The 17,841-nt window shown below is 45.2% G+C and overlaps 1 protein-coding gene across 6 annotated transcripts in view; it reads right to left on the bottom strand.

The window, feature by feature from the left end:
* Positions 1-51: 51 nt before the first annotated feature.
* Positions 52-17,841, bottom strand: part of SLC4A5 (solute carrier family 4 member 5) — an 84,896-nt gene continuing 67,106 nt past the window's right edge. For 2 of the 6 annotated variants that reach the window (XM_074332192.2, XM_074332196.2), the window contains 7 exons: positions 17,618-17,796; positions 16,067-16,139; positions 10,347-10,415; positions 9,516-9,689; positions 7,215-7,370; positions 4,465-4,532; positions 52-1,962 (listed from right to left, as the gene is read on the bottom strand). In XM_074332192.2, coding sequence (XP_074188293.2) covers positions 1,797-1,962; positions 4,465-4,532; positions 7,215-7,370; positions 9,516-9,689; positions 10,347-10,415; positions 16,067-16,139; positions 17,618-17,796 — 885 coding nt within the window. In that variant the 3' untranslated portion in view covers positions 52-1,796. Of the gene's footprint in view, positions 1,963-4,464; positions 4,533-5,582; positions 5,668-7,214; positions 7,371-9,515; positions 9,690-10,346; positions 10,416-16,066; positions 16,140-17,617; positions 17,797-17,841 lie in introns of all 6 variants that reach the window. The other 4 variants (XM_074332193.2, XM_074332194.2, XM_074332197.2 and 1 more) reach the window with 4 other exon arrangements.

Raw genomic sequence — 17,841 nt, 5'->3', positions numbered from 1 at the left:
TCCATAAGCCATGCCTGCTGACTGACCTAAATTATTAAACATGGAGCAAGATGAGCAGACAGGATTAAGTTTTATTGAACTGTAGTTACAAGTGGAAAAAAGTACCAACCTACTGCATGGAGAAGTAATATGTCAAAGCTATCAAAACTAAAATGTTTATGTATATACAAAATATAAATGACATATAAGGAGAAAATTACAGTGATCAATTTACAACAACAAAAATTAACTTTGTAGTTTTCCAGCTTGTTTGATTAATCAAGCATATTTACTCCTGAATCCATAACATTTCTACAATTTAATTTGAACGAAGTGCTATTGAAAATTGGTCAAGTTTTACAACTGAAATGCTAAGGGTAGACTGTTAGCTTTCCCAGTATTGATTCAGATGAAGATAGAGAATTTATACTTAAACTCAGGTGATGGTTCTGGATTAGTGAGCAGCTAAGTAATTCTGCTATCAGAAGTGATAGAGGTTTAGAGCTTTACCTCTTGGCAGTAACCCTTGGAAGGGAGCTCTGAGATTTAATTTAATAAACAGTTGATTGAGAGCTTTCTATGGACCAGTGACTTCTAGGCTCAGGATTGGAGAGACATTTAACTGTTGTGCTACTCTAAAAAATAGGAATAAAGAAAAAGCACCTGCATTTGTCATCTTGAGTAAATGTAGTATCTCTTACTAAATGATTTACTCAAGATTCAAATCCATAGTTTTGGAGAAGGTAAATGTCAGATGCATTGTGGCTATTAGGCACATACTAGGTGCTAAATAAACATGGCTTGCGTTTGTTAATCGTGGATCAAAGATAAAGACTGATCGTAAGTTTACATGAGGAAAATGTTTGCTTCATGAGTAATGGGTTTTAATCTACCCCACTTGCGTCGAAGCATTCCTTTAAAGTACTATAGCCTAATATTGCAAAGTTAATCTTCCAGAATTTGACATCTCTGCCTAACGTGCACTGCTCATGTGAACGGGAGTTTGACTTTGGGAATGAGGCCATTGAAAACTTGCAAGAAGGACCTAGCCAAATGCATCAGGAAATTTGATTCTGGGCATGAAAAACCAGTAATTAAAGGACCATTTTGTTTTAACGTGGTTTGCGATTTTACTCTAACGAGAACTAATTTATTTTAAAAGCATATCCACTCAAATGTGTTGGTTCTTTCATTAACAGACTTTGGGAACAGGCTTTTCAATCTGGGAAAGTCCCAGTCAAACTTCTGGTAGAGCAAGACCCAAATGCAGGTGGTTTAAACTTTTCATACAACCCTTAGCAAACAGAATGAGAGGGAGAGAAAAGATAGGACTTTTAAGCATTGCATAATATACAAAATTGCAAAACATTTTCCAACCTTGCTCTATTGAAGTATGAGTATTTTAAGAGTTCTTTCAAGATCATCTAGACACTTTAAAATCTAACCTTTAAAAAAATTCTCAACTGATCACTTAAATAAAAATTGACTATTGCCCCTTTATCTTAACTACAGCTTTGGGAGTCAAGCATTTTTTCATTTCAAAAGAAATGTTATAATTGCAATGCTGGACTGTATTTGAAAATAAGGTATAACATTTAGCTTTAGTTGTTTTCATAACTACAAAGGGAACGTGAGAGTTTTGCCCCTTAGTAGTCATACTTTTCATCAACATCTCCTTTTCTATCAAGTGGGATAATGACTCGGTCTGTCTGGTAAATAAGGAAACAAGCTCAGAGAAGTGCAGGGCTGTGGCCCAGACCCTCACAGTGAAGACTAAACCATGCCCTACCTCTGCCCCATCTGGGGAATGCTGTGTCCTAGAGGGTGGTCTCGCCGGCCCCTTCTCTTCCATATATGTCCATGTCTGGGAAGTCACAGTCTGACTCCATTTCTATCTTCATCTGTGGCACCAGGAACACGGGGCTCTGTGAGTAGTTGAAAGCAGGTGACGCTGGACAGGAAATTTTGAAGTGCAAGGTGATGCTGAATGAGAAAAAGAGAAGCATGCTTTATTGAGTGGTTGGTGTTTTTCATGCTATTCCTCAGAGCAGGGCTCTAATGCAAGTAGTTCTCTTTGCTGATGAACTCTTAAAATATCATAGGAACTAGCAGTATCCTATCTGCTTGGTCTTCAGCTGTCGCCATCACTAGTCTCACCCTGTTTTAACTTATTCCTCACATTGCTTCCAAAGTGAACTCTCTGGATCACAAATCTCTGATTCCCCTGCTTAAATTTTTCCATGGTTTCCCAGTGTTCAAAACATAGATGGTATGATCACAGAATATGGTGAATGTTTAAATAAAAACAAATTTATTACAGTAAAAGACATTGCCATCAATCACTCTCAAAATACTCTCCCTCACTTTGAACACGTTTATCCCATCGTTCTTGCCACTTTCTGAAGCAGTTCTGGAAGTCTTTCGTGAGTGTGTTTCCTTCATCCTCCATCATGACAACACTCCGTGTCACACATCGCACTGGTACAGCAATTTCTGTCAAATGAAAACATTACTGTGTGTCCTCATCCACCTTATTCACCGGATCTGGCACCGTGTGACTTCTGGCTCTTCCCCCAAAGTAATTCAGGACATGGAGGCAGCCACCACAGCGCAACTAGACACTCACGAAGAGGACCTCCAGAACTGCTTCAGAAAGTGGCAAGAAAGATGGGACAAGTGTGTTTGAAGCGAAGGGGAGTATTTTGAGGGGGATTAATGGCAATGTGTCTTTTACTGTAATACTTTTTTAAAAATGTAAACGTTCACTGTATTTTGTGACCACACCTCATAGAATCCAAGCTGCTTAGCATGGCAAGACAGGGCCTCCTGATGCTCACACTCCTGTTTACCTGTAGTTTGCGCCATCCATCCCTGTCTTCGTGTGCGCACGCGTGTGTGTTTTCAAATGGTGTTTCCAGCCTTTTCTCACAGCCTGAAATGCCCTTTTCTCTTCCTCACTTTATCTGGCAAGCTCCTGTTCATGTTCCAGATAAGGCAAATCCCTCCCTTGGGCTACTGTCTTTCCTCTTTCCTGTGCTCTATTGTTCTTGGCACCAGACGCTGTGTGTCTTTGTTCACAGGCCTGTCTTTCTGTATCCCCAGGGATTAAGCATGCGGCCTGGTAGATCCCGGATGCTTAACCTGTGTTAAACTATAGCATATGGCTGAGCCTTTTTCTTCACTGAAACCGAATCCTGCTATGTAGTGGTCTCTGCTTCCATCTGCTTTCATAGATTTGGTAAAACACCCGTGGAGTTCGGAGGTGCAGTTGCCAGTTACCGAATTTTCTACATTGCTGATCTTGTCCCATGCTTTGTATAATCAAACAGGGTTCTGGACGTGCCCTGTCATGGTCCAAATTCTCTCTCCACTGACTGAAATTAAGGCAATTAGAGATTCAATTTAGTATAGGCCATTTTAAAATGAAAATAAATCAGGATAGACAGACTGCTTTCTCCTAATACATTTGCATATAAAGATCAGCGACTTTATGGGCATACGAGCCTTGGTTGGGGAGGGGTGATAAGAAGGCAGTCAGAGACGTAATGTGGACATGTGACACTCCTGGGCTAGAGCGGTCTTGGGCCCACCGCTCAGGGAGCCTTGTACTGGTGCTAAGTTTCTTCTCACCCTAGCATGGGATTAGAGTTCTGACTTATAACTCAGAAGATCCCGTACATGTTTCCTAAAATCTCTTGTGAGAGCACCATCTACGTCTGGACTTTGGATAGGTTGTGCTTTTTTTGTCCTACCCAGTACAGTGATTCCTGCTCAGTTTAGGGTGCAGCGTAGGAGTAGGGCTGCCCCTACCATCTTCCCTGGTAGTAACTGAGGCCGGTGTTCTTGCCCCTGAATTGCTCTTTTCGATTTTTGAGTCCCCTTATTTTCAACCACCAAGTAGTCCCACTTTCATCATGGATGGCTTCTCATTTAGAACAGGTGGGAATCACACTGTCAGCCTGGGGGCTCCTGGAAACTAGGTCTGAACTCCTTTCTGGACTGTTCTTATCTCCACTTAATCTTTGTTATTTAGTTAGCTTTCTTTGCTAGCCTTTCTGACCTTTGCTAATTAACCCTGCTGTTATTTTACTCCACAGAGTATTAGATTACCTGGTGTTTTGATCCTTAGAATTCATGTATCCCAGCTTTCGATACTATATATACTTAAGTCATGTCTAATTTTCCTCTGTGTTGTTTTCTTTTTTCAGTATTTACTTTCAATTTTCACATTGCCTAATATTTTATAATTCCCTTTTCTAAAGTGGAATACCATTGTGTGTTGTGATCATGTTATTATGCTAGTAAGAGGACAAATTTGCTACTGGACATGCAGTAATCAGGCCTGCCAGCCTTTCTCTCTGCCGTGGATCACAAAGGCCTTGTACTGAGACACCGAGTAGTCTCGGAGCGCCTAGTCCCTCAACCTTCCTGGCCTTTTCTTAGTCTCTTATCCAACATCCAAGGAATTCACCTCACGGCTGTTACCTTTGGTCAAGGTCTGAGTCACTGAAGGAAGAATCAGAATGAGTAACTCCAACTGGAAGATCTCTTTCCTGGCAAGAAAATCAAGATGTCAGATGTGGAGCAGGTTTGAGGACTATACTGGAGAAGATCCTCTTTCCCTCGCCCATTGTTTCCTATTCTCTATCCCCATGGCCAACACTACACAGAGGAACACAGGGCCCTCACAGGGATGGGGGGCTTCTGATTCAGTTATTCCTTCACTCAGAGGGCTCTTAGCCAGGTTAGGCATGGGGGAGTATAGGGAGGGCCAGGAAAGAGTGAGAAAGGAGTATGGAATTATACAAATGGGAAGGGGAAGAAGCGTGAGAAACTCAAAGAGGTACCTCTGATGGAGAATGTGATGGGAAGCCCTTCAAGGGCCGTTGGGGGCTGGCAGGATCCCTAATCTGGGTCTTTGAGGAAAGTGGCAAGATCTACATTAGGAACAATGGGGTCTGGACTCAGGTTGGGATCTCAAGCTGTGTTGTCTCCATGACAGCACTGTCCACCAATATGGAGCTGAGGCTGGGAGTGGGTAAAGGCAGCTACAGAATCCCCCAGCATCTTCATAAGCAATGCCTGATCCCCCCAGCAGACAGCCTCCTTCTCAGCAGGTGGAAGGTGCTTGTGATTCATACAGAATCACAGGCCAACTAGTGGAACTTTCTGACTAATTTATAATCCAAATGCAATGCTACCTGTTTCTCTAAAGGACAACTCAACTTAGATTTGAACTCTCAATCATTTCAACAACCACTAGAAAACATGGGAGGCTCAGCTGGTCATGTTTGGATCGACGTGGTCTGAAACAATGCCAGGTGGTGCCACAGGCATCTGAGGGCACCAGGGGAAAGGAAGGAATGAGGGGTTTTGCCTAAACTAAAGTGAAGATTGATCACTGGAGTCTGCAGGGTTGGTTTGGGGTTTCCATTTGGTTGGAGTTCCAGTCCTCGTGGACCAATTCTCTTTGAACTCTGCCTAGTACAGGAGTCCTTCACATCAAAGACCATTAGATCCTCTGAATTAAAGACAGATACTCCTCAAGGAAGAGATAAAGGATTAGTAGTAAGGAAGGGAGAGACACCGTGTGTTTTACTTACTGGCAATGCAGTGGATATCGTTTTGGGGATCTGATTGGACACTTTCCATGGGAATCTTTATAACTGAGGGAGGAGGGAACTGGGGCTGGAGAGAAACAGTGGGAAAAGCTGATAAACACCACCAATACAACAGCTTTGGCTTTTTGCCAAGATGGGAAACACATATATCCACAGTGTGCAAACTACCACCCCTTTACATTCCAGACTAAAAAGGTGTGCCGCAAACACCCTGGGGCCCAATGAAGGGGCATCACACAGCCCGCTGTCCTCTTCTGGGAACATTACTCATCAGAACAGTTTCAACTGTCACAGTAACCAGTCATTTGGGAGTGAACCTCACACATCGGCCATTTAAAGACGTGTGCAAAATAAATTTGTGTAAATTGAATCCTGTTTTTCCATCAAATATCGTGTAATCCAGAGATAACTTTTCCTGACCCTGGAATAGTCCCTGGTACATGGTAGCCACTCAAATATTGATTGAATGAATCAATGAAAGAATAAGTATTTGTCTTTAAAAGGCACTTCGATTCTTGGTTTCTTTGTTCTCAGAACCTATCTGGGCAAATCTAAACCATCAATGAAAAACATGTGAATGAATGGTGGGCCTCTTCCTTTCCTGGAAGAGGACAGTAATTAAGGACCAAGGAAGTTTTGGTCTCTCACTACCATCAGAAGATGGTTTAATCGCCACCAATCAGTCAGCAAGGATTGGCCTAAGAACAGCTTTGGTCTGCAAAAGGCAAGGTCATTAGGAGAACAACTTGTGGTTTTGGGTCAAATTGGGAGAATGAGAACCAGGCATGGGATTAGGAGATGTCATGGACAGCTTAGTTTATTGGAAATGATCTGATTCAAAGTCAGAAATGGTTTTCCTAATTCCCTCTAAGACATTTAACTATAGGTCCATCGTGAGTGAATCACTTCCTTTTTGGCGAACTGATTCAACATCTGTAATGAGCACTTGAACAAGACAATTTTTTGCCTAACATTTTGTGATTTACTGTAAGTTCTAAACTAGTTTCTTGTCTGTTGACTCCGAGTGTTCTGGGGGTGGAATGGGGAGGAGACATGGGAGAAGGGAGGGGCAGTCAGGGCAACTGCAGGCATCTGGGGAATGTGGCCACCCTCCTTTCCGTGAGGACACGTGCCTCTTACCCCACCTCCCGGTACCCTAGGGGCAGGACCAAGCAAACCTTGTCCCCAGGCTTCCAGTCCATCCAGAAGTCCAGTCTACTGCTGAGCCCCCATCAGATTCCTCCCCCAGCCTGCTCCATTCTTTGGAGGTCAGTCTTCGTAACCACCTCCATGATGGAGTCAGTCTCCGCCCTGTTCCCTCAGGGGACTGCACTGCTCTTGATTATGGCCTCAAGAGCCCACAGGAATGGGAAAGAGTGGACTTGGTCGAGTTTTCCCTGCATGGAGGGGCTCTTTCACTTTGGCCCATTCTGAAGATATTCACATAAACAGATAAGCTCTCAGCACCCAGACCAAGAAAAGCAGAAGCCTCAGCTCATCCTGGACTAGGTTGCTGCTGGCCACCTGAGGAGCCACCCCATTCCTGACCTTGGTAGAAGGAGAGGGAGGGTCTCTTGATCTCCCCACTAGGCCCGGGCCTCATATCCTCCCTACCTCCTCTTCACTGTCCTCATGGGCCCCTTTTCTTCTCTTTTTCTTCTTATCCGTCTCCTTTTTCTCCTTCTCTGGGAGGATGTTGTCAATCCAGGCCAGATCGTGCTGGGAGAAGATAAGGTCCAGCAGCTTTCGGACAATGAGGAGGCCCAGGATCTGTGGTAAGAGTTCAGAGAAAACGGCAGCTCAAGGCCCCAAGCTTGGGCACAGTTTTTCTCCCTCAGTCAGGCATGTTCAGGGACTTTTTCTGGTCAGTGTCTTTGGAGCCATATCAAAGCTCCCACAAACCATTATTCACCTCCTGCTCACCTTGGTTCCTCTCTGGCTTCCCTCAGTCGAGTGACAATGCCTATCAGTGACCCAGAGGGACAAGCCTGTGATAACTGAGGTGGGGATCCAGGTGGAGACCATGGGCTGGAGAACTACAGTTATCCTTTAAATCAGTGCTCCTCAAACTTGAGTTTGCATCAAATCACCTGGTAGGCTGTTAATACACGCACCGCTGGGTGCTGAGTGACTCTAATGAGTTGTTCACGGACATTGAACAACTCAACAACAAAAAACCAAAGAATCCAATTAAAAAATGGGCCGAGGACCTGAAGAGACATTTCTTCCAAGGAGACATACAAATGGCCAATAGATATATGAAAAATGCTCAACTTCACTAGCTATTAGGGAAATGCAAATCAAGCACAATGAGCTATCACCTCACCCCAGTCAGAATGGCTATCATCAACAAGACAAACAATAACAAGTGTTGGAGAGGCTGTAGAGAAAAAGGAACCCTCATACACTCTTGGTGGGAATGCAGACTGGTGCCGCTGCTATGGAAAAAAGTATGGTGATTCCTCAAAAAATTAAGAATAGAATTATCATATGACCCAACAAGCCCTCCCCTGGGTATCTACCCCAAGAATCTGAAAAATTTATCCATAAAGATATATGTACTCCGATGTTCATTGCAGCATTGTTTACGGTGGCCAAGACATGGAAACAACCAAAGTGTCCTTCAACAGATGATTGGATAAAGAAGATATGGTACATCTACACAGTGGAATACTATTCTGCCATAAGAAAAGATGAAATATTACCATTTGTGACAACAAGGACGGATTTTGAGATTATTATGTTAAGCAAAATAAGTCAGACAGAAAAAGTCGAGAACCATGTAACTTCACTCATATGTGGGATATAAAACTGGTGTTGTGAAGCAGCAAAGGAACAAGACAAACAAAGAAACAAAAACTCACAGACAACAGTTTAGTGGTTACCAGAGGGAGAAGAGGGTAGAGGGGGTCAAATATATGGTGATGGAAGGAGAACTGACTCTGGGTGGTGAACACACAATGCGATACATAGATGAAGTATTATAGAAATTATTATAAAATTACTTGAAACCTATGTAATTTTACTAACCATTATCACCCCAATCAATTTAATAAAAATAAGTAAATAAATGGAAAAAGAAAAGAAAAAAAATGACTGACATAGCGCCCTCTCAGGAGGCCCCATTTCAAATTCTACCTCCGTGTCCTCACTTTGGCTCCATCTCCAGCTTTGGGGCCCCCCCAGGGCTTTCCCTGAGCATTAGCTCTCAGGCTCCACTACGCCCCAGCAGGGGCCTGGGGCCACTTCCCTCCGGTGGGGTTATCTAGGGGCCAGATGCAACCTATTGTTGGTTTTTATCTTCTTTTCACTTTTTGTTTTGGAATACTTTTACATTCACATAAAATTTGCAAGAATAGTCAAAGAACTCCCAGGTACTTCCCTCAGCTTCACCAAACATTATATTAACGACATTGGACTTTGAAGTTCTTGATCTCTGATTTTAGTCCTCCCCCTCCTCATTTATCTTTTTCAAATTCAGTTAGTTTGAGTGGTGAAAGGATTTATATTGAACACAGATCTATTTCTGCACTTGGCTTGAATTTTAGCAGTGGGGACCTCAGTCTCCTTGTTGCATTTGCCCAGCTTCTCCATCCCACCCCAGAGTGCGTGCGTGGGAAGGGGGGTGAGTGGCTTCTGTATTCTCCCTGAGCTGCCCCACCTCAGCTGGGTAGAGCTGGGAGTGCTGAGCTGTCTCTGCAAGTTCTGCCCACCACCCAGACCTTCTTCCCCTTCCCTCTTCTCCATTTTCCCTGCCCCATCTAGTCTGGACTCACAACCCCAGTCTTGTTCTGTCCCTGCCTCTGTGACCCTGAGAGAGTCAGGCCACCAGGAGGTGAAGCCGAGGACGGACCTCCCCGTGGACATCTGCCCAGGACGAGTCCATGGAGCAGGAGGGGGAAGCGGCCCCCTTACCATGACAGGGAAGATGATGGCAGCCATGGTGGACTTAAGGATCCACAGCACCGCCAGGCAGAGTATCTGCACGAGGGTGAAGAGGTGAATCCGGCGCAGGGGCACGTGCCGCAGGAAGGCATGGTCCGGCTGGTGCTTGGCTGGCATCAGGAAGAGCTTGCAGCGTTCCCAGAACTGGCAAGGACAGCTCGAGGCTCAGCCAGGCCATGGGGACCCAGGTGGCCCTGCTGGGGGCTTGGGATGGTGGGGAAGGGGTGCTGCGATGGGGTCTCATAGAGGGGAGCCCCTGGTCAGGCCGTAAGGATGTACAGGAAGGAGACTGGAGGGATAGGAGGACATATAGTGACATCTTAGGGGAGAGGGCTTGAGCCCTGGCTGAGGGGTACGGCCCTAAAACTGGCCGCAAGTGAACACTATCCGCAGTCAGGGAAAATGCAACTTAATTGGAGCACAAACAATCCAAGACATGCCAGTGTATTATGGTAAATAAAGAACAAAACAAAATATTTTCTTCTGCCAGACTTGCCTTAGAGAAGAGAGATGTAGTTAAACGCTCGCTGGAGTCAGCCCGATCTGGGCTTTGAATTCTGAGCCTCAGTTTCCTCATCTATTCAATAGGTATCAGAGGACCTACTTATACGGATTTAATTATATAACACCCATAAAGTGCCTGGTAGAGTTACTTTACTTGGCACATACTAAATGGTAGTGTCATTATTACTATTATTCCTCCATCAAACTGGGAGAGGGAGCACGTGGGGTCTTGGTGACACGGAAGCAGACTTGGAGGGCTGACTCCATCTCATCAGCTTGAGGAAGGACAAGCCTTACCTGGATGCCATTCAGGGAGGCCACGCCCATGTAGAGGAAGACTCCGTAGAGCACGGGCATGGGGATGTACTGAAATGAGAGAGGGAAGCAAAACTCTTGGCCACCTTGTTCTGTATGACAGTGTCAGCCTGGCCTGCCTCTGCTGTACCCACGCGGCAAAGGACCTGGATGTTTGGAGGAATTGAGGGTCTCAGAGCAGATCTGCAGCCAAAGTGTCCGTGGAGAGGGAGAGGGTCCCTGGAGCTCTCCTGCCGTCTTCATAAGCTGGGGTAGTTAGCGCCGGGCGCAGCTGCTCTCCCAGCCTGGTCCCCCACTTGGGGCCCTGCAGAAGCCATGTGGTCTGAAGACACCTCTGGCATGTGGGGAAGCTGCTTAGAAAGCCCCCTGCTTATTCCTGTCTGTCCCTTCTTACCTGCAGCCCTAGCTGAGGGGCCCCCAAAGCTGTGTTGCTCAGGTTGCAGGGGGCTGGGGACCACTAGTGAGCTGACCCACACCGGCAGGGAGCACCGGCTGATTAACGAAACTCATGCGTCTTATATAAAAACACAGAATTTATAAACCAGCGACCACTAATCACCGACTAAGCACTAATGGTTTTGTGGCTATCTTCCCTTCTGATCATGCTCACAGGTAGCTTGTTGGCTTTTTCAAAAGTGGGTTCATATCATTGATACAATTCTGCAGTCATCATTAGGACTCTTTAGAAGCCTTTTGAGGTGTTTCTCCACTGTCTCTCCAAACTGTGTTTCTGCTTCTTTTCTTTCCGTTTATCTGCACCCGTGGCTCGCCACGGCACACAGGTTGCTCTGCCTGGCTCCTGGGGTTGTCGTGTTGGGACACATGGGCGAACCAAAGTACTATGCCCAACTGTTAGACATCATTTCAGAATGTCAGTAAATCTAACCAAATAAATATCTTCTCTCTTAAGAGAAATTAGACTGCGTTCGTTTTTTAAAATACAAAGCATGATTTGAACCCATATGCCGTAAACCACAATCCAAGACATTTGAACTTAAGGGACACGGCATCATTGTACACAGCTTATGAGATTTTGGCCTAACTATGAAACAAGGTAAAAATTTTAATAAACAACGTTGTCTTAGTCATCCTCCAAGTGTGGGAACCATTGAGAGAGAAATGAAGCCTTAAATAAAAGACTTAGCTATAATCTATAATAACGTAAATTCAAGATGGCTTAAAACTTCCCCTTTGCCCTAAGCAGTGTGAAAACCACATCAAACAGGAAAACTGAGCTAAGTCTTAGATAATTTGTAGTTACCGGGAACTGACTATAAAGCCTAGGAAATCATCTCCAGTCCTGTTATTTGCAGGTTCAAGCAGCTTTCCCAGAAAATCCCAAAGGCACATGACATCACATTCCAGCCAGTGATGGGGCTGTGATCTAGAATTCTAGATTAATCGGTACAAATGGGATCCTCAGGGAAAGGCCCTAATGACAGGCAAAAGTGGCAAAAAGGTGGTGTCCCCTGTTAAAGCACTCAACAATGATCACAGTCCCACAAACAGAAGGATGTCACAGCCTTCCCATAAAATTTGAGGCTGAGACCATGAGAACCACATGGTCTTCAGAGGAGGGGCTTCTGACATGGTCAGGCGTTCCTCTGAGGCAGAATGCAGAAATCCACAGTCCTGAAGAGCTGTGGCCAGATGCAAGCAAAAACCAACAAACCAACAAAACAAAACTTCAGGGTTTGGGATGGACTGGGAATCTGTAGAGCTGACTGTGAAAGGCATTAATGCTGCCCATCAGTTGCGTGGCCACTTCACCCCCAGTGCCGTCATCTGGCAAGATAACCAAAGGTTTGCAAATGGGCCATGGAAGGACTGAATATTACCACTGATGCTCTAACAATAAATGTCACTGTGTCTAAATTAGTACAACCATCGAGAGAGAGAGAGAGAGAGAGAGAGAGAGAGAGAGAGAGAGAGAGAGAAAGAGAGAGAGATATTTCATTCCTTGCTGCTCAAAGTGTCATCTTTGGCCCTGTGAGTTTATTGAAAATGCAGAATTTGGGGTCCCACCAAACCTACTGAATCAGTATCTTTAACAAGATTCAGGTGATTTTATATACATTAACATTTAAGAAGCCTTAGAATAGAACTCCATTGGGGGAACTGGTACAAAGACAGGTATAGTTAGTAGCTGATATAGAAACATTAATAGAAACACTAGTCGTTAGGATCCAATTTGCTCTAAAATTTGTAGCATCAGGGGGACCGCTCCTCTGTTGGCTACATAAACAAGAATTAAAGATTTCAGCTAAAGCATGGTCTTAGGTAGACAGCTCTCCAGTACAAGTTCTCTGAGTCTAGTACTCAGCTATACCTAATTTGAGCAAATTTACAGTTGCAAAAAGTTAAACAAGCTTTATAGGAAATGTTCTTGATTGGAAATAAATGCTGCGATTAAATATAAGAAGTCAGATTTGTATTAAGTTATATTTTTCTTGAAGTGGCTATACCAAATATCTCTCCTTGACCTAAAATCAATCTAGTATTTAGTACTGGTGTTAGCTAGTGATAATGCGTCAATCACTAAACTAACAATTTTGAAGCCTATCTTTTTGTTGTTGTTGTTATTAGAAATGATTTTATTTTGATCGGTTAAAATGGAAGCGATTTGAACAGGATAGTTGTTGGTTGGGATGGGGAACATATGCCTCAAAGATACTCTTGAGCTCTCATTCCCAGGAGCAGTCTTAGGTGGAATGAGTCTCTGAAGAGGTGTATGTAAAGTTGGTCACATCCTCTGAAAGCCTATCCTTATAAAAACGTATGCATCTTGGTATAATTAAATCAGAATCCTAAATCTTATGATCAAGAAAAATCTATATGGGTCTTCTCTGCTATAAAATTTACCAAATAGATTGAGGGAAGAGTGAAGACGGGGGGGAAATGGAGTCATTTTAACCAAACTGCTAAAATAATTAACATTATGAAAGTTGAGGTATGAGGAAAGACTTCATTCTTGTTCTAACTAGCATGGAATTTAAACTTTTTTTGAACTTTCAGGTCCTGCGTCAATGCCTGGATATACATCTGGACCTCCGGGTAGCCCTATAATTACCCCCTGAAAAACTCATGTATACATCCACCTGACATCCATTACCCAGACCGCTGGATGTGACCAGACCTCCTGACACCCATCTCTGGACCACCTGGCATCCATCATCCTGACGGCCTGACATCTGACTGATAACCATCCTGGAAGAATCCTAAGGCTAAGAATGTGGGACTGATTATTCTCAAGAATGTACTTTTTACTATAAGAACTTTTAACCTTACTTTCTTCTTTGGAACACTTCTGGGTTTTTGCCTCGCTGTGTTCCCATATTACAGACTCCAAATCCTTGAATACATCTCTATCATTTATTTCTAGTAAAAGGCTCCAGATTATTTTTAAGTTTGTGGAATAGATTAATTCACCAATTATCTAAAATATTATATTTTTTCCACTCTTATTGTAAAAGACCATGGGCAGGATTTTTCAAATCCTTTTGTGATTAAATGCAAAAACAATATCAGAGCATTTGGAGCTATGTGGACCCGTGGAAAGTTTCCCAAGATGGTAAGAGTAATAATTAACATCTCCCCATATGTGGCGTCTTACCCTATTAAGAGAGCCCATTTATTTTTATAAGGTACATAAATTAATGCAGAAATACAATCCACAACTTGGGAAAGTTACAAACATTTGAGCCAAGAAGTACAGCAGAAAAAAGTTTCCATTACTGCTTAAAATAGAAAGCTATTACATATCATCCGAAAATGAGCAATGTGACCACATATCATTTAAAGGATGACCCTCAAAGCCTTTGGCAATGTCAAATCTGAGGCACAGAACTATTTTCATTTTGATTATTTTATTTACGTATACTCTGTGGGCATGCTATTTAAATTCAGAAAATAGACAATATAAGTGCCCAAACAAAAATTTACTAAAATCAGACATGTCAAGCATATGAGTACAAAAGCCTAGAAAATGTATACTCATAATATAATAAATGCGCCCATAAGATAATTGAACACATTGTCAATGGAACTGAAGGAGGAAAACTGCAGCGGAATTTTCTAACAGCTTTGTGTTCTATTCAGCTACTAATAAGAGCTAATGTTAAAAAACTAAATCCCCGAACATACCCAATAGCCAGGGCAGCATGCCTGGGATTGCCTGAGCTCTCTCTCACAGGACGAGGACACTGCCATCACCGAGTGTTTCCCGGAACTTTGGGCCCTTAAAGTAGGATGTTCTTAGAGTTCAGCTTTTTTATGCAAACGCTTTCTGTAAAACACTGTCAGGATTGACCTGCACAATGATTCTTTGTAACCCTCTCCACAAAATTAAATATTCTCTGGCCGTTTAAAATACACTTTTAAATAAACAAAATGTCTGCCCACCTGTGTGTGATCTGTTTCCAGCACAATTGAAATACCCCTTAAAAAATATCTAGCCTCAAACCTACTGTGTGGGTGTGCCCAGCACCAGTTCTCCAGCTAGAAACATTTTCCATTGTGAATGAATCAATTAACATCCTGGTTCTTCAGTCTTCGTTTTTCACACGGTCATCCCTGAATGAGTTGTTTTGAGATATTCAAAGGGAGAAAATATCTGCACAAGACTGGGGCAACTCCCACTAAGATTAATTCAAAAAAAAAGGAAGAAAGCCTTTGTAGGCATTGGTTATGAAAAAGGGGCCATTGATGGGTGTTATGGGCTGAATTGTGGCTCCCCAAATTAATATGTTGAAGTCCTAACCCTCTGTACCTCAGAATGTGATTGACTTTGGAGACAGGGTCTATAAAAGAGGGAATTAAGGTCAAATGAGGTCACGCGGGAGGGCCCTAATCCAGTATGACTGGTGTCCTTAGAAGAAGAAGGGTTAGGACACACATGTGCCCACACAGAGCAAAGCCCATGAGGACACGCAGAAGGGAGCCATACACAAGCCAAAGAGAGAGGCCTCAGAAGAAAGCAAACCTGCCAACACTCTGGTCTTGGATTTCTAGCCTCCAGCACTGTGAATGTGTCTGTTGTTGAAGCCACACAGTCTGTGGTATGTATTTTGTTATGGCAGCAAACAAATACAACACGTGGGTGACTGGAATGGAGAGAAGCAGAAACCTGAGCAGAGAGAGACCTTTCTGGGGACACATGCTCTTAAGGTACTCCCATTTGATTTCGTCTCTTTCAGCTTTTGTAGGGACACGAGCAAGAGGAGCTTCAGACAGTGGAGAAAAGTCACTTATGTGCCTAAGACATGCCACACAGACAAGCAGAAAACAGACCCCCAGAACGCGTACAGCGACCTCCCCGCTTCAAGTGTTAAACTTCAGAAAACGGGTGAGCCAGGAGGCTTCTCATGAACTATAAACATACCAATGTGAAATCACCAGTTCAGGGAGCTCCTGATCTAAGCAAAGATGGAGCTTGGCAGAGCTTTCTGAGGTAAGTGTTTCCCAGAAAGGTGAGGGTGGACCCTGGGAGGGGTGGAAAGAGCAGTAAGGACTGACTGCTGTTGACAATAAAGGATGCAATATTCCAAAAAACAATGATGATAATGAAACATCTCTTTAGCCTAATAGGATTCCGCCTTTTTAGGGGCCATGTGGGGAGCCTGTCCCCACCTCTGAGGTATCGGGCCAGGGATTTCTCAGGTAGGTGGGGACCTGGGGACCTGGGGGCCGGTACCAAGTCTCACCTTCAGGACAGGAGCCAGGAAGACGGAGATCCCTGTCAGGACGAAGACGATGGTGCCCGTCACTCTCTGTTCCCTGGCAGAGAGGAGCACAGTCAGGGGGACAGTTGGGGGGGTACAGTCAGGGGGTCAGTCGGGGGGGCCAGTCGGGGGACCAGTCAAGGGGGATAGTCGGGGGGGAAATTTGGGGAGACAGTCGGATGGGAAAAGTTGGGGGGACAGTCGGGGGGGACAGTCATGGGGAACAGTCGGGGGGGACAGTCAGGGGAACAGTCGAGGGGATTGTGAGATGCTCCAGGACCACTCCAGCCTCTGGCCCTCTGTGGGCACCTGAAGGCGTGTCCAAGGCCCTAGCCTCTGTCTTGCTCCCCCACTCCAGAGAGTAAGCCAGTTGCCAGAGGCTCAGCTGACTGGCACGTGGGGAGAGAGGGAGCCCCGACAGAGGTGAAGGAGTTTTGTAGGGGTATTTGGGAGGTTGTCCAGTGCAGGGGCTAATAGCAGGGGTGCTTGAGCCAGACCAACTTGGGGGTGGCTCTGCCACTTACTAGTTGTGTGGCACCAGGCAAGGCCCTAAATGTCTTCTCCCCAGAAGAAGAGAGATAATGGCACCTACTTGGAGAGTGGGCTGTTGTGAGCGTGAAATGGGATGTAAAGTGCTTATTATCCCTGCCCTTTGATTATAATAAGTTCCCATGTTTGTAGGACACGACTAATGAGGATTTGGAAGGGGGCCTGGATACTAGCAGAGCAGGTATGAGGGGTGGGAGGGCAGGTGTGTTTTCCTGCATGCCCAGGCCCAGACACAATGCATGCAGGTGGGAAGAGCTGGGGGCTGTGGGACAGGCTGCTCAAGGACAAAGCCATCTGGGGCTCAGGGGTCTGGGAGGGGACCCTGCCCTGACCAGACAAGTCTCGCTTGGGGCAGCTGGGCAGCCCAGGTCTCCTGAGGCAGTGGGGAGAAGCTCTTAGGACAACCACTTCTGAGAATGCCAGTGCTTGGTGTGGGCTCATCTCGGACACCCTAAGAGGTGGAAGATGTGTTTCTCTGTCTGAAACAGGTCTGCCTGCCACACCTGACGTGGGTGTGAGAGGAGGAGCAAGTAAGGGAACAGAGGTGACAGGCCATGGGCCACACTCCGGGGGTGGGAATGATCCTGGAAGGCTTTCTGGAGAAATGGAGATTGAGCAGAACCGAAAGCCACAGGAGGGCTTTGGGGGACAGTCGCCGCAGAGCTTCTTGAAGAGGACACAAAGGGGCAGGTCAGAAGTGGCATGTGGGGCTCCTGAGTGGCCTGTATAGGTGAGAGGCGAGTGTGCGTATGGGCAAAGGTGGTGTCCTGCTAGGAACCTTTTAGGAAAAAAGCACCACTTAGAACTGCATTTTCACCTCCCTCTTCCCTCACTTCCGGAATAGTCTTCCTACTCATGTGGTGCCTGGGCTGTCAGAGCAGAGGCGCTTTCACCCAAACACCCTGAAGGTAAGAAAACCTGCTTCCCCTCCCTCAACCTGACCACTCCTGCTCAGGTTGTCCCCAGGCCTGGACCCCCACCTACCTGACCCCCAGGAACTGGGGCTGCTCCCCAGGGGCGCTGGTCTCCGTTTCCATCTTGAGGCTGTCGATGTGGGCGATGGAGATGACCGTGGCGGCCACATACCAGGGGAGCCCCATGCAGGAGCACAGGGCCAGAAGGATGCCCACCCAGAACAGGTCCAGGTGGTAGCCAGCAGCCTTCTGCAGGGGCAGAAGGGGAGGAGAAGCTGTCTAGAAGCCTGTTGC

Source organism: Rhinolophus sinicus, chromosome 2 (assembly GCF_057876585.1).
Source record: "Rhinolophus sinicus isolate RSI-liver-muscle chromosome 2, RSI-T2T, whole genome shotgun sequence".
NCBI classification, from domain to species: Eukaryota; Metazoa; Chordata; class Mammalia; order Chiroptera; family Rhinolophidae; genus Rhinolophus; species Rhinolophus sinicus.
This window is presented reverse-complemented; position numbering and strand designations above follow the sequence as displayed.